Below are 13,776 nucleotides of genomic sequence, written 5' to 3'. Positions count from 1 at the left end.
AAAAGAAAGAAAGAAAGAAAGTGGGTGGGTGAATAGCAGATCAATTGAATGAATTCCATGGAGCCAATTGAAGAAGAGGGGGAGAAGGAGGGGAGAAGAAGGAAGGAAGGAAGGAAGGAAGACAGAAGATAGGAAGGAAGGAAGGAAGGAAGGAAGGAAGGAAAGAAGGAAGGAAAGAAGGAAGGAAAGAAGGAAGGAAGGAAGACAGAAAGGAAGGAAGACAGAAAGAAGACAGAAAGAAGACAGAAGGAAGGAAGGAAGGAAGGAAGGAAGGAAGGAAGGAAGGAAGGAAGGAAGGAAGACAGAAAGACAGGAAAGAAGGAAGGAGAAAGGAAGGAAGATAGGAAGGAAGACAGAAAGAAGACAGAAGGAAGGAAGGAAGGAAGGAAGGAAGGAAGGAAGGAAGGAAGGAAGGAAGGAAGATGGGAAGCCAGAAAAAAGAAAGTGTCAAGTTTTGAAGGAATGAAGAAAGATAAGGAAAGAGGGAGAAAGGAGATCTGGCACAGGGCCATTCTTCTCCTGGGAGAGAATTAAACCCCAATATTCACACTCCATTCAAAAGCCTGGTTTGGATAATACCACAAAGGGACAGAAGCCACCCAATTCCACAGAGCAGAGGGCATGCTTCCTGTTGTGAACATGCAAATGTACTGATGCCTTCCAGGAATCAAGACAATTTTTTGATCTGATGAATACTTCGCTGTTAAGTGCTGGCTGATTAATCTTCTCTTTTCCTAGCCAACCAGATCCTAGTTCCACCTTATCAATCATTGTAACCTATTTCTCTGATGTCCACCGATGCATCAAGTGACCACAAGCTGTTAAGCTGCTCCTTGCTCCGAGATAAACATGTGTAGAGTCTTGCACCTTAAGGACCACTAAATAAAGATAAGGCAAATCCATAATTTTTCTCTTGGAAACAACGTTTCTACCGTTGCCTCCTTTATTCAATTTAGGACTTCCCAATCCACTTAGTGGGACGCGGTGGCTCAGTGGCTAAGGACAATGTTTAATGTTCCATTAAAGAGACCTGTCAAACCCCAGGCACGCTGATTTTTTTGCAGGTGCACCAAAATTAGCTCTTCACTTAGGTGCCCGAGAATTAAGCTGTGATGTGTAATGCACGTTGTGTCAAGAGATGGCACTTCCATCACAAAGGGGCCGATGTCAGCCTCCTTGATGTGATCAAGGTAATGGGTTAGCTAATGCCTCGATCAACTTAGCTTTCCTAGCCCTTCCAGGGGTATACCCTATTGAATGCAACTGTTTACTGATGTGGAGGGAGAGTGGGAGGGAGGGAAGGAAGGATCTTAATTAAACAAGGATCTCAGAAGAGGGGGGGGAGGGAAGATGGGGGTGGAGGAGGGAAGGAAGACAGAAAGACGGGGATGGATGGATGGATGGATGGATGGAAGGATGGAAGGAAGGAAGGAAGGAAGGAAGGATCCTAATTTAAACAAGGAACTCAGAAGGGGGAAAGGAAGAAAGGGAGGGAAGATGGAAGGATCTTAATTAAACAAGGATCTCAGAAATGTGGGGGGGGATGGAGGAAGGAAAGGAGACAGAAAGACAGGGATGCATGGATGGATGGATGGATGGATGGATGGATGGATGGAAGGAAGGAAGGAAGGAAGGATCCTAATTTAAACAAGGAACTCAGAAGGGGGGAAGGAAGAAAGGGAGGGAGGACGGACGAAAGGATCTTAATTTAAACAAGGATCTCAGAAGGAGGAGGAAGGAACGAAGGAAGGAGGGAAGGAAGGAGAAAAGGGAGTGAGGGACAGAGGGAAGGAAAGAAGGAAAGGAGAGAAGAGGAAGAAGAGAGAGAGTGTGTGATTTTATTGGAGACAAATATTGAAGATACGGTATGAACATTCCTCCTATATTTTTAGCATGCCAAGGGAACATTCTGTTCGACTCCAAACATTCCTTGGCGAATTTATCAGATGATTTTATCTGTTTCTCCCCACCCCAACTCCCCACCCCATCCCCCAAAATTGTTTTTTTTGGCCTCCTGTCAGCTGTTCCGCATTCTGAAGACATCCATTTCTCTAAGGAAGCAACAATATATATATATATATATACTATATATATATATATATATATATATATATATATATATTCTCTCCCCCTTAAACTTCAAGGTTAAAGCTGTTTCCCAATTACGATCCCATGAAGCCTTCTTGGAAAAGTTTTGTCTGCGGAAGACAAAGACGGACGAATTTTGTACCAAGGTGTGGAAATTAACATTTCCTGTGGACACCAAGGAGGACAATGCCATTCCAACTGGATCCATTTCTTCGCACTGGACAGGGAAGGCCATGCTTCCTGCGGCCCAGGAGAAGTCTGGCTGCCGGCCCACTCCAAGTTTTGAGAAGGGGAAGTAATTCAGAAAAGTGTACTACTTTCAGAGTAGCAAGCAGAGCCTGTCTTTGTAAGGGTTGGAGTTTTTTAAACAAGATGCACTTGGACGTTGGTCCTGACAATTCTTAAAAAGGAGAAATGCGTTCTTTGATCTTCTAAGTTTTGAAATGCACACATCCTTGTAGCTTGGCTCCAGTTTAAAAAAAGGAGAAGAAAAAACAAGGTTTGTAAACAAGGTTTCTTTCCAGAAACTCAATTTGCCTTCTGTTATCACATAAATTCTGGATAAATAAAGTACAACCATTTGGATTCTCTTTCTCTCTCTCTCTTTCTCTCTCTCTCTTCCTTCCTTTCCCCGTGCCCTGACTGCCTCAGCCTTAATTCTCAATCACCAAATATATAAAATGTTAAGGCTGTTGGCGCTGAGCATTAATTCTGCCATGTCATTTACTTAGGGATCCCAAAATAAGCTTCGGAAAGGTTGCTTATAAGACAACTGTAAACTCAAAAGGGGCCTGGAAAAATAAAGATAAGGCTGCCCCATTTAGAAAGGGAAATTTTTACATTCCTGAGTAAACAAGCTGAGCTCATAAATTGTGCCGAGCTGTTTAGCACTGTCAATGTGACCCACGTCTCATGAACCTTTTGTGTTCTCCAAGAAAACTTAATTAAAATGTTTACTGTAGCATTGTTTCACTGACGCTGCAAGGAATAAATTAACCCTTTCCACCCTGGATTGCGACACAGTCAAACCTAGTTAAGAGAAACAGGAAAAAGTCCCTGAAGTCCTGTGGGATTTTACAGGTGTGCTGGGACAGCGGTCAACAATTGCTGGTCCATGAGAAAATTTCGGTGTCTGCAGAAAAATTATTTGCATTTTTATTGCACTAAATCAGGGGTCCTCAAAGTACGACCCCTGGACGCAAAGCGTGCATTGAATGTTTGTGTTGCTGCAGAGAGTCTCTCCCCTTCTGGGTCTTTTTGTGCAGGTCGAAGGGGGGCAGAAATTCTGACGGGGTCTGCTTCAGCCTCTTGGTGTGGGGCTTTGGGTGAAGGCTGGAGGGAAGCGCTGCTGGTGGCGAAGAGCCGGAGAGCCTCGTTCCATTGGGACTGCATCAGGGGTGGGTTTCTCGCCCCGTTCCAACCGGTTCGGTTGGAACGGGGCCGGCAGCGTCATCGTGCACGCGCGCAGTGCACGCATGCGTACTAGCGTCTGTGCGATGCTCCAGCTGCTCCTGGAGGATCGCACAGGCGCTGTATGCGTCCTGCGCATGCGTGGAAGCACAGAACTTGTCAAAACTGGGTAAGAAACGCAGACGGGCGGGTGGACCCTTCAGCGTTCTCGGAAGTTACTTACTTCCGGGTTCGCCGACCAACCGGTTCGCGGGGACCGCCGCGAACCACCTGAAACCCACCCCTGGACTGCATCATGGCCTGGAACTGGCTGACCATCTCAGCCCAGTGAGCCTCCAGGTGTCGGTACCTGGCCTTACACTACCACAGGTCTTCCCTCTGCTTGGAAAGCCTATCCTCGTCGTCCTCAGTGAGGTGTTTCTGCTGAGCCGCCTTCTCAGTCAGATCCAATTTGAACTGAGCTGTTTTGCCAACTCTTTCTCGTAGTGGCTGCTTAGCTCCAGCAACTGCTTCCTGATGGGGTCCTAAGGAGCCTGGACGAGCAGGCGAGGAGTGGCTGGCAGGGGAGGGGCGAGTAGAGGCCGGCGAGGCGCCCCTCGATGTGAGTGATATTGAGCTGGCCACGCCCACCCAGTCACATGACCACCTAGCCATGCCCACCCAGCTGGTCAATCGGCAGATCATATTAGTGGTGTGCGGGATTTAAAATTATGAATATGTGTGGTCCCAGAGGTCCGAAAGGTTGGTGACCCTTGTGTTACGAGACTGCTCAGTTCTGCATGGCGAATTCATAAAACTCTGCACGCAGGACCAGTATCTATATTTGGAAATGGGGGGGAAGGTTTTTCTATTGAGAGCCGAGGTGGCGCAGTGGTTAGAGTGCAGTACTGCAGCCACTTCAGCTGACTGCTAAGCTGCAGTTCGGCAGTTCAAATCTCACTGGCTCAAGGTTGACTCAGCCTTCCATCCTTCCAAGGTGAGTGAAATGAGGACCCAGACTGTGGGGGTGATATGCTGACTCTGTAAACTGCTTAGAGTGGGCTGAAAGCCCTATGAAAGCGGTATATAAGTCTAACTGCTATTGCTATTGCTATTCTACATTCTATCCAAGACAGCATGAACAACTTTTAAAGAACTATTTCTTGGTAGAATGGTCTACCAAGATCAGTTGAAGGTTCTCCATCTCAGGAGCTTTGAAAACAAAACGGGACATGTGTGGACATGAATTGTTTTCATGGGTTTTCTAGCACACTTCAGAAGGTGACCATTCGGGTGTCTCCCAAATCCAGAGTTCTACAGAACTGGAGTCAGTCTTCCTCCAGAGGGCTGAAGGTTAAAACATATGCAGAGCGACTGAAAGATTGGGGGATGACTCATTTAATGAAAAGAAGGACTTAATTTAATGAAAAGAAGCAGAGTGACATGCTAGCAGCGTTGTCCTCTGTCTGTCCTTCCTTCCTTCCTTCCTTCCTTCCTTCCTTCCTTCCTTCCTTCCAACTATGGTTTTCCAATATTTGAGGGGCTGCCACAAAGAAGAAGGGGGTCAGCTTATTTTCCAAAGCACCAGAGACTAGATCAACAAGCAATGGAGGGAAACCTAAGAGAGAAGCAATCTAGAACTAAGGGGAAATTCCCTGACAATCAGGACAATAAACAAGTGGAACAGATGTGGAGACTCTAGAAAGAGTGCAGAGAAGACCAACAAAAATGATTAGGGGACTGGAGGCTAAAACATACAAAGAACGATTGCTGGAACTGGGTACGTCTAGTTTAACTAAAAGAAGGACTAGGAGAGACATGATAGCAGTGTTCCAATATCTCAGAGGCTTCCACAAAGAAGAGGGAGTCAAGCTATTCTCTAAAGCACCTGAGGGTAGGACAAGGAGCAATGGATGGAGCCTAATCAAGGAGAGACGCAACCTAGAAATAAGGATAAATTTCCTGACAGGTAGAACAATGAATCAATGGAACAACTTGCCTCTAGAAGTTGTGGATTCTTCAACACTGGAAGTCTTTAAGAAGAGGTTGGTCTGAAATTGTATAGGGTTTCCGGCCTGAACAGGGGATTGGACTAGAAGACCTCTAAGGTCTCTTCCAACCTGTTATTCTGACATATCAGGAAAGCGGGTCTTTCATATTCTAACTTATTTCTAACAAAGCACTTATGGGATTATTGTTTGAGGTTTAGCAATGAATGGACGAGAAGACCGAGATGGGGAGTAAACGAAACAGCCCCAAATTTTATTACCCATGTAACAGAACTCTTAACAATCCAAGCTCAATTGTGTAATGTAATATGATATAATGTGCACATGTTCACATATATCATAGTATAAATCATGTAATACAATACAATTGAAATACTATACACACACTTAACCACACCCTATTAGAGAAAATAAAGCAGAAAACTTCCATTGTTGATCCTTTTAAACCATCAATCTGTTCATTACAGTCCTTCCCCCTTAAAAATACGTAATGCCGATCCTTAGCCGTTGACATTTTTCCCACTTAATGGCTCGAGAGGCAGCGTCATTTTGAGCTACTTACATCAGAAGTAAACAACTATTTTTGGACTCCCAAGGTTTCATTTCCCTTTGAAGTGGCTAGTTTGGGTGGTCGACCTCTAAAAAGGAGTGGAGTTCTCAGATGCTCAACAGGATTATTCCTTGTTCTACCTGCTCCATATAGGCCATGATGGAGAACCTTTTTTTGGCTTGCGTACCAAAAGCGGGAGGGGGGCAGGGGGGGTCGTGCATGGGCGTGCCACACACATAATGCTATGCGCACGTCCCCAGAACACATGCGTACATGACCAGTGCTCCCCCAAGTTTTTGGCATGCTTTTTTCGCCCTCCCCAGTCTCCAGAGGCATTATAGAAGCCCGAGGAGGGCGAAAACAGTCTCCCGTGCTCCCCCCCCCCCCCCCGCAGAGGCTTCAAGAGCTTCCCTAAGCCTCCAGAGTGCGAAAAACCAGCCCTACAAGCAAACTGGAAGTTCGGGAATGGGCTTCTGGTTTGCTCTTAGCGCCAGTTTTAGCCCTCCAGAGCCTTCAGGAGCCTTCAGGAGGCTTCCCTGTAGGCTCCGGAGGGCAAAAAACGACCCTACATGTGATGATATGATCGCATGTAGTGGTGGGTTCCAGGTAGTACAGCCCGGTACAGGCGTACTGGTGGTAGCTGGGAGCAATGGCCACCGTACTGGAACGGTGACTTGTTTGGCCCACCCGCCCGCCGGCGTTCTTTACCAGTTTTTTATATAAACGGGTGAATTGCGCCTGCACGCACAGCGTGCGGCGCCTGCGCAGCCTCCGCTGAGCAGCTGGGTGTCGCAGGACGGTGGCGTGTGTGCCCCAATGAGGATGCCCATCCCTGTGCGCAGCGCACCAGCTGCGACAGGATCCGTAACTCACTACTGATCTCATGCCCATCATTTGGACACGTCTGTGGTTGCAACGAAAGGCTATATGAGCCGCACACAGCACATTTTATTCAATCCAATGAGACTTAGCATAATGCATGCCTAAATGAGGACGGGGTGAAATACAGAGCAAATGTTTCCATTAACAGATAAAGGCACTCAGAGTGCAATCCTCATTTACTCTGAAGCAAGCCCAACTGTTACATTCAACAGATATGACTCCCAACAGGCCTGCAGTAGGTTGGAGATTTAAGCTTATTAAATAGGTCTCTTATTCTTACAGCGCTCAGCCGCCTCCAGGGCTAATATTAAACTTTTAATGCCTCCTCAGCACGGGACTCTCAATGGATCCCTATCCAGGTGTGTGCACCTGACCCTTGCCATCTGCCACCAAGGGGTCCAGCTGCCAGCTACCCACTTCCCCCCTTATTAAAATCTGGATTTCTGGGCACCTTTTGAGTTTCCATCTGTCCTCTGGCCTGCCACCCCCCCAAATGTGCGGATTGCAACAAGACCATCCAATGCCCTAAAGTGCTATGTAAATGTTGATACTGCCGATGATTAATGACAGTCACAAGGCACTTTGGGTACGCTGGTATTAATGGCGATGTGGTCTTGATCCTTGGGACACTGGAGGCACGTTTAATCCAACCCACCGTTGTCCCTCCCAGGCGCGTTTCTTCCCCTGTGCAACTTTACACAATCTTCACCAAATGTTCACGTGCACCAAGGTCAATTTCTTTTTTTTTTCTTTTTTTCTTTTTTAGTGTTCCTTGATTAATGCTGAGAGCTGGAGCATGTTTAGACAGGGTCATGACCTCCGGGCATCCATTTAATCAAATTTCTCTGCTGCTTATCCCAGTGGAGCCATCGCTAAGAGAAGCTCTCTCAAACAAAGGAAAAAGGAGAATCGGGAATGGAAAATAAAGGGGAGGGGAGAAGGAGGACGGGGAGAAGCATACTTCACATCTCCCACATTGTTTACCTACTGTTAAGTAATTATTTCACTCTTCCAACCCCCACTGGCCCTCAACAGAGAAGTCACTGCCTTGGTGATCCTAAAGATCTTATTCAGCAGGAACTAATTCATTCGTTTCTCCCCCTGCAAGGGGGGAAAATCTCACCGCTTAGCTTCGAGACTTTTTCTCAAATGCAAGTCGTCCTCAGCTTACGACCGCAAGCGAGCCCAAAACTTAGGTTGCCAAGTGAGAAACTGATTCAGGGAGTTTCGCCCCATTCTACGACTTCCTTTGCCACAGTTGTTGATGTTCTGACCTAGGCTTCCCAAGAGCATGAAGCAGACTCCTCTTTTATTTAGGTTAAAGTGAATTCCTCTCTAGCAAAGTCCCGGCCAACAGTCTTTTATGAGATTTCATAACTAAAGACCTTTATCGGGCTTGGAGAGTTGCCAGGACGGTATCTTCCAAACAACACGCTGTAGCAGCAGTTACTTGGCAAGAAGTCAGGAAGAGATCTTCACCCTATTGAATTGAACCAATTGTCTCCTGCAAACTCCACTCCCCTTTCGCTCCTCTTTATTCCCTATGGGAGGGGCCATTCACCGTCCACCTGTGCCTTTACTCTCAAAAGGGCTCTTGTTCCTTTACTGTCCCCTTCTCCTGGCGGCTCTGCGCATGTGCACATCAGGAAAAGGCTCCAGCTGTTATTCTGCCCCACTGATCTCTGGTTCCTCCCCAACCTCCTCACTGTCTGAATCTGCCACTAGCTCCACTGGCCGCTGGCAGGCCACAACAGTTGACGGAATCACTGCGGTTGTTGAATTATCAAGACAGTTATTAAGTGAATCTGGTTTCCCCATTGACTTTGCTTGTCAAAGGTCGTGAAAGGGGATCAGAGCGGTATATAAGTCTAAGTGCTGTAGCTACTGCCCGCCCTCCTTTTCCTCCCTCCCTTTCCTTCCTTCTTTCCTTCCTTTCATCCGTCAGTTATTCATTCCTTCCCTCCCAGTGGTTAGAATGCAGTGTTACAGGCTAATTCTGCCCATTGCCAACAGTTCGAACTTGACCAGCACAAGGTTGACTCATCCTTCCATCCTTCCGAGGTGGGTAAAATGAGGGCCCAGATTGTTGGGGGCAAGATGCTGACTCTGTAAACTGCTTAGAGAGGGCTGTAAAAGCACTGTGAAGCACTATATAAGTCTAAGTGCTATCGCTAAATGTTCTTAAAAGGCCTATGGCTTTGGTGAACTGCAGCTCCCTTCCATTGGATGTGTGGAGGGTCGCATTTCTTACTGCTTGTTCAAAACAGACCTTCATAACTAGGGTGAAATGTTGTGTGAGCAAAGCTTGGTGTCCAAGTGACGCAATTCTGGCAAGGGACGTGTCATGGATATATCAATTGTTCAGGAGACTCACACCTAAGTATGAGATTATGGACCTCTCCAGGCATTTCACAAGCACCTCACAACTGTAGTCAGATGGTTTCAGAGGACAATTTGTTTAGGAAAATCCTTAGGGACGACTCACACCCTGGACAGCACTTCTTTACCCTCCGACCATCGGAAAGGAGATATAGAAACATAGCCAGCCGTACAAACAGGCTGAAGAGCAGTTTTTATTTGTGGGCTGCCAGACTCCTGAAGGAGAAATAACATCATAACTATGTGGTACCGTGGACTTGAAGGGCCGATACAACGTGTAACATGTTCACACTGGTGTAATGGGACTGGGTGTTCATTAATATGATTTATTGAGTTAGGGAGTTTTTGTCTTCACTGTGAGTTGTATTGTGCTGGGTGTGTGTGTGCACTGAGGGAGCTCAACCAATCTCATTGTACGTATGTTGTGCACTGACAATAAAGTATTACCATATTTTTCGGAGTATAAGATGCACCTTTTCCTCCCCTAAAAGAGGGTGAAAATTTGGGTGCGTCTCGTACACCAAATGTAGCCCCTCTCACGCCCTACCCACCCATTGGCCACCACCCTTTGGCCTCTGCCTCCCAGCAATTTACCTCCTTGCAGCAAATGAAAATGGGGCTTGTGGAGGCAGCAATAGGCTATGGCAATCCCTGCAACCTGAAACAGCTGATGATCGGGAGCCCGGAGCCTAAACTGAAACTGAAAGTGAAACTTGCTGTTTGCTGCCAGGAGGCAAAGGCAGAGGCAGATTTTTTTCTTCTTCTAATCAGGCTAAACTGAAACAGTCTGTTTGCTGCAAGGAGGCAAGTCAATAACTATAAATGCCTATAGAATGTTCAAATTATTAGACTTATTTTTTAAGGACTGCTTTATTATTGTTTTAGACAGCTTAACAAAATGAAGGAGCTTTTTAAAATAAATGCTTGATCTGAAGAGGCCCAGTGCTATTGTATTTTCTTTTAAATAGCAGAGAATAATGTATACTTCCAGAAAGCCACATCAATTTTAACAGCATCTGTACAATTATAGTCTGAAATATAATACCACAAACAATGTATATCTTCTCTACTGTTTGCTGTTTGGTGCAAGGAGGCAAATTGCTGGGAGGCAGAGGCAGATTTTTTTTTCTCTTGTTTTCCTCCCCAAAAGCTAGGTGCGTCTTATACTTCGAAGCGTCTTATACTCCGAAAAATACGACGTATATGATATATTTAGTTAGGAGACTCTGTTTAGGAAACATCCTCCCCAAAGAAGCACTTGGTGCTCATCGTAGACTTCATAATGGTAGGCAAGAAGACTCTTGTTCTCCTTGGAATTTCTGTAATTTAAAAGTTAGTGTAAGTGCTCATTCCACTCTGGAAAAAATGGATTATATATTTTATCTTTCCAGCGCTATTGATTAACGGCTTTTTTATGGTTTCCATCATTCTTATGATGCTGTTACTATGGATGTTGTTAATGATCTTAAAATGCTGCCATTCCCCCGGGCAACATCACTTATTTTGCAGGGCACAAGTATAATAAATAAATAAATGCCCAAGAGAGAACACCATCACTGTACATCAGCAAAGATGCACACTGGAAGATAATATTCATTCTCTCTTCTAAGACAAATTTCTAGAACCATGTTTCTCAATCTCGGCAGTTTTAAGATGGGTGGACTTAACTCTCAGAATTCCCCAATCAACAAGTCTTCTCATCTTAAAAGTCCATCCATATTAAAGTCCCAAAGGTGTTTTTTTTCCAAAAGGCAACCGGACTTTCATGGGTTTTTTTTTCTTTGAAAAGATTTTGCTTCTCACCTGTCAGAATATTCATGGCTGGCAGAGACATGATAACAAGGACAGCCAATAAATAGGCATAGCAACTAAATCAGCCAATGAGGGCTGTTTAGAAACTGAAACAGTATTTGCTGGAGACAGCTAGGGGCCTGGGCTTGGCTTAGGCTTAGTTTAACTGCCCTGTATAGAGGAGGTTCTCTTTGTTTGGATTAAGCTTTGTGCTGGAAATGAAACTAGTCTGAATCTGCTGCTTTGATCTAAAACTGAAGAACCACTCTTGGTATTGTACATTTAAGGTAAAGGTTCCCCTTATACATATGTGCTAGTCATTCCGACTCTACAGGGCGGTGCTCATCTCTGTTTCAAAGCCGAAGAGCCAGCACTGTCCGAAGACGTCTCCGTGGTCATGTGGCCGACATGACTAAACACTGAAGGTGCACAGAACGGTTACCTTCCCACCAAAGGTGGTTCCTATTTTTTCTACTTGCATTTTTACATGCTTTCGAACTGCTAGGTTGGCAGAAGCTGGGACAAACAATGGGAGCTCGCTCTGTTACACAGCGCTAGGGATTCGAATCATTGAACTGCTGACCTTTCTGATCGACAAGCAAAGCATCTTAGCCACTGAGCCACCACGTCCCTCTATTGTACTCATGTGTTGTTATGTATACAACGAAGTTAATGAGTCCTGCTGAATCGGTTATCTTGTGTGTGCTTTCTGGATTTGATTTTTGCAACGAACTCTGATATCACCCAAAAAGCTTCTCCAGTTCAAAACTGAAGACGTCCTGAGCTGAAGAAGCTTTTTGTGGATGAGAACCTAAACGTTTTCAAAGGGGAAAAAAAAACCAAGAAAGTTCAGTTGCTTTTTGGAAAAAAGCACTTTCGGCACAACTATGACCTGGATGATTGAGAAATTCCACAGACGTTTAACCATACACTTTGGGATGAACCTCTTTCGAATGGTGCTGGAATATAGAAACTCAAAGAAGTGTTTTGGATAAGAAGCAAAACGTTCTCAAAGGGGGAAAAAACCAAGAAAGTTCTGTTGTCTTTTGAAGAAAAGCACTTTTGGGACAACCATGACCTGGATGATTGAGAATCTCCATAAACATCCATCTTCAAATTGCCATGGTTGAGAGATAGGGGTCTATAGAAGAGAGCTAAAATCTGACAGCCACTAACCATGTGGACCAAATACAAGAAGCTCAAAGGACAAAGAAGCTCACTGACATCCTTGAGTCAAGGTTCATAAGACCAGGTCTACCTCCAGGAAACAGCCATTCTTAGTTGGCTTGTTCCATCACACCCCAAACTCCGATTCTCATGATGGGCAATTGTCCTTTCTTTGGTTGATTGATTGTTGATTGTCCTTTTGGGGGGGCATATGCTCAACATTTGCCCAGCAGTTTCTCAATAACAGACTGATCTTTTCTGCTGATCTTCTCCAGGGCAAAGAGCAGAAATGAGGCAGGCAGGTAATGAGGAATTAGTTTGCCTTTATCTAATAGCTCCATCCATCAGAGTAATAGAGAGGGAGCAATAGTAACCTTATTCACCCAACCCCTTCTAATTGCTCGCCTGAAAAAAGCAGGGAGAAGAGGTGGGGCAAAGGAACGGTGGGGAAATGCTACATCTAATTACGGTTCAGAAATTAAAAGTGGGCAATTTGATAAAAGCAGGCCAAAAATATAAAGTTCTCATCTTGTAACCCAAGCAAACTCCAGAAAGGGAGACAATTAGAAACGCAAAAGAAAGCTTTAAGGGCGGGAGGATCCCAAGTTTTCCCCAAACAAACTTGCCAAATAGCAATAGCACTTAAGACTTATATACTGCTTCGTAGTGCTTTTATAGCCCTCTCTAAGCGATTTACAGAGTCAGCCTATTGCCCCCGACAATCTGGGTCCTCATTTTACCCACCTTGGAAGGATAGAAGGATGAGTGAACCTTGAACCAGTCAAGATCGAAACGCTGGCAGTGGACAGAATTAGGCTGCAATACTACACTCTAACCACTGGGAGGGAAAGAGGGAGGGAGGGAGGGAGGGAGGGAGGGAGGGAGGGAGGAAGGAAGGAAGGAAGGAAGGAAGGAAGGGCAATAGCAACGGCACTCAGACTTCTATACCCCTTACAGTGCTTTTACAGCCCCCTCTAAGCGGTTTACAGAGTAAGCATATTGCCCCCAACAAACTGGGTCCCCATTTTACCGACCTCAGAGGGATGGAAGGCTGAGTCAATCTTGAGCCAGTCAGGATTGAACTCCTGGCAGTGAACTGAATTAGCCTGCAATACTGCATTCTAACAGAAGGAAGGAAGGAAGGAAGGAAGGAAGGAGGGAGGGAGGGAGGGAGGGAGGGAGGGAGGGAGGGAAGGAAGGAAGGAAGGAAGGAAGGACAATAGCAATAGCACTTAGACTTACATACCGCTTCATAGTGCTTTTATAGCTCTCTCTAAGCAATTTACAGAGTCAGCATATGGCCCCCGACAATCTGGGTCCTCATTTTACCCACCTCGGAAGGATGGAAGGTTGAGTCAACCTTGAGCCTGGTGAGATTTGAACTGCCAAACTGCTGGCATCCGGTGATCAGCAGAAGTAGCCTGCAGTACTGCATTCTTAACCACTGCGCCATCTCAGCTCATACCGCTCAAATATCCCTCTCAACACTGCCCTAATATCTTCATTCCAACTTGGACTATT

The 13,776-nt window shown here is 45.6% G+C and overlaps 1 protein-coding gene across 1 annotated transcript in view; it reads left to right on the top strand.

Moving 5' to 3' along the window:
• LOC116516136 (rab proteins geranylgeranyltransferase component A 1-like) overlaps positions 1-811 on the top strand; it is a 49,412-nt gene extending 48,601 nt beyond the window's left edge. Inside the window, 1 exon segment of the mRNA XM_032228540.1 lies at positions 739-811. Coding sequence (XP_032084431.1) covers positions 739-811 — 73 coding nt within the window.
• The last annotated feature ends 12,965 nt before the right edge of the window (positions 812-13,776 follow it).

Source organism: Thamnophis elegans, chromosome 12 (genome assembly GCF_009769535.1).
Source record: "Thamnophis elegans isolate rThaEle1 chromosome 12, rThaEle1.pri, whole genome shotgun sequence".
NCBI lineage: Eukaryota > Metazoa > Chordata > Lepidosauria > Squamata > Colubridae > Thamnophis > Thamnophis elegans.
This window is presented reverse-complemented; position numbering and strand designations above follow the sequence as displayed.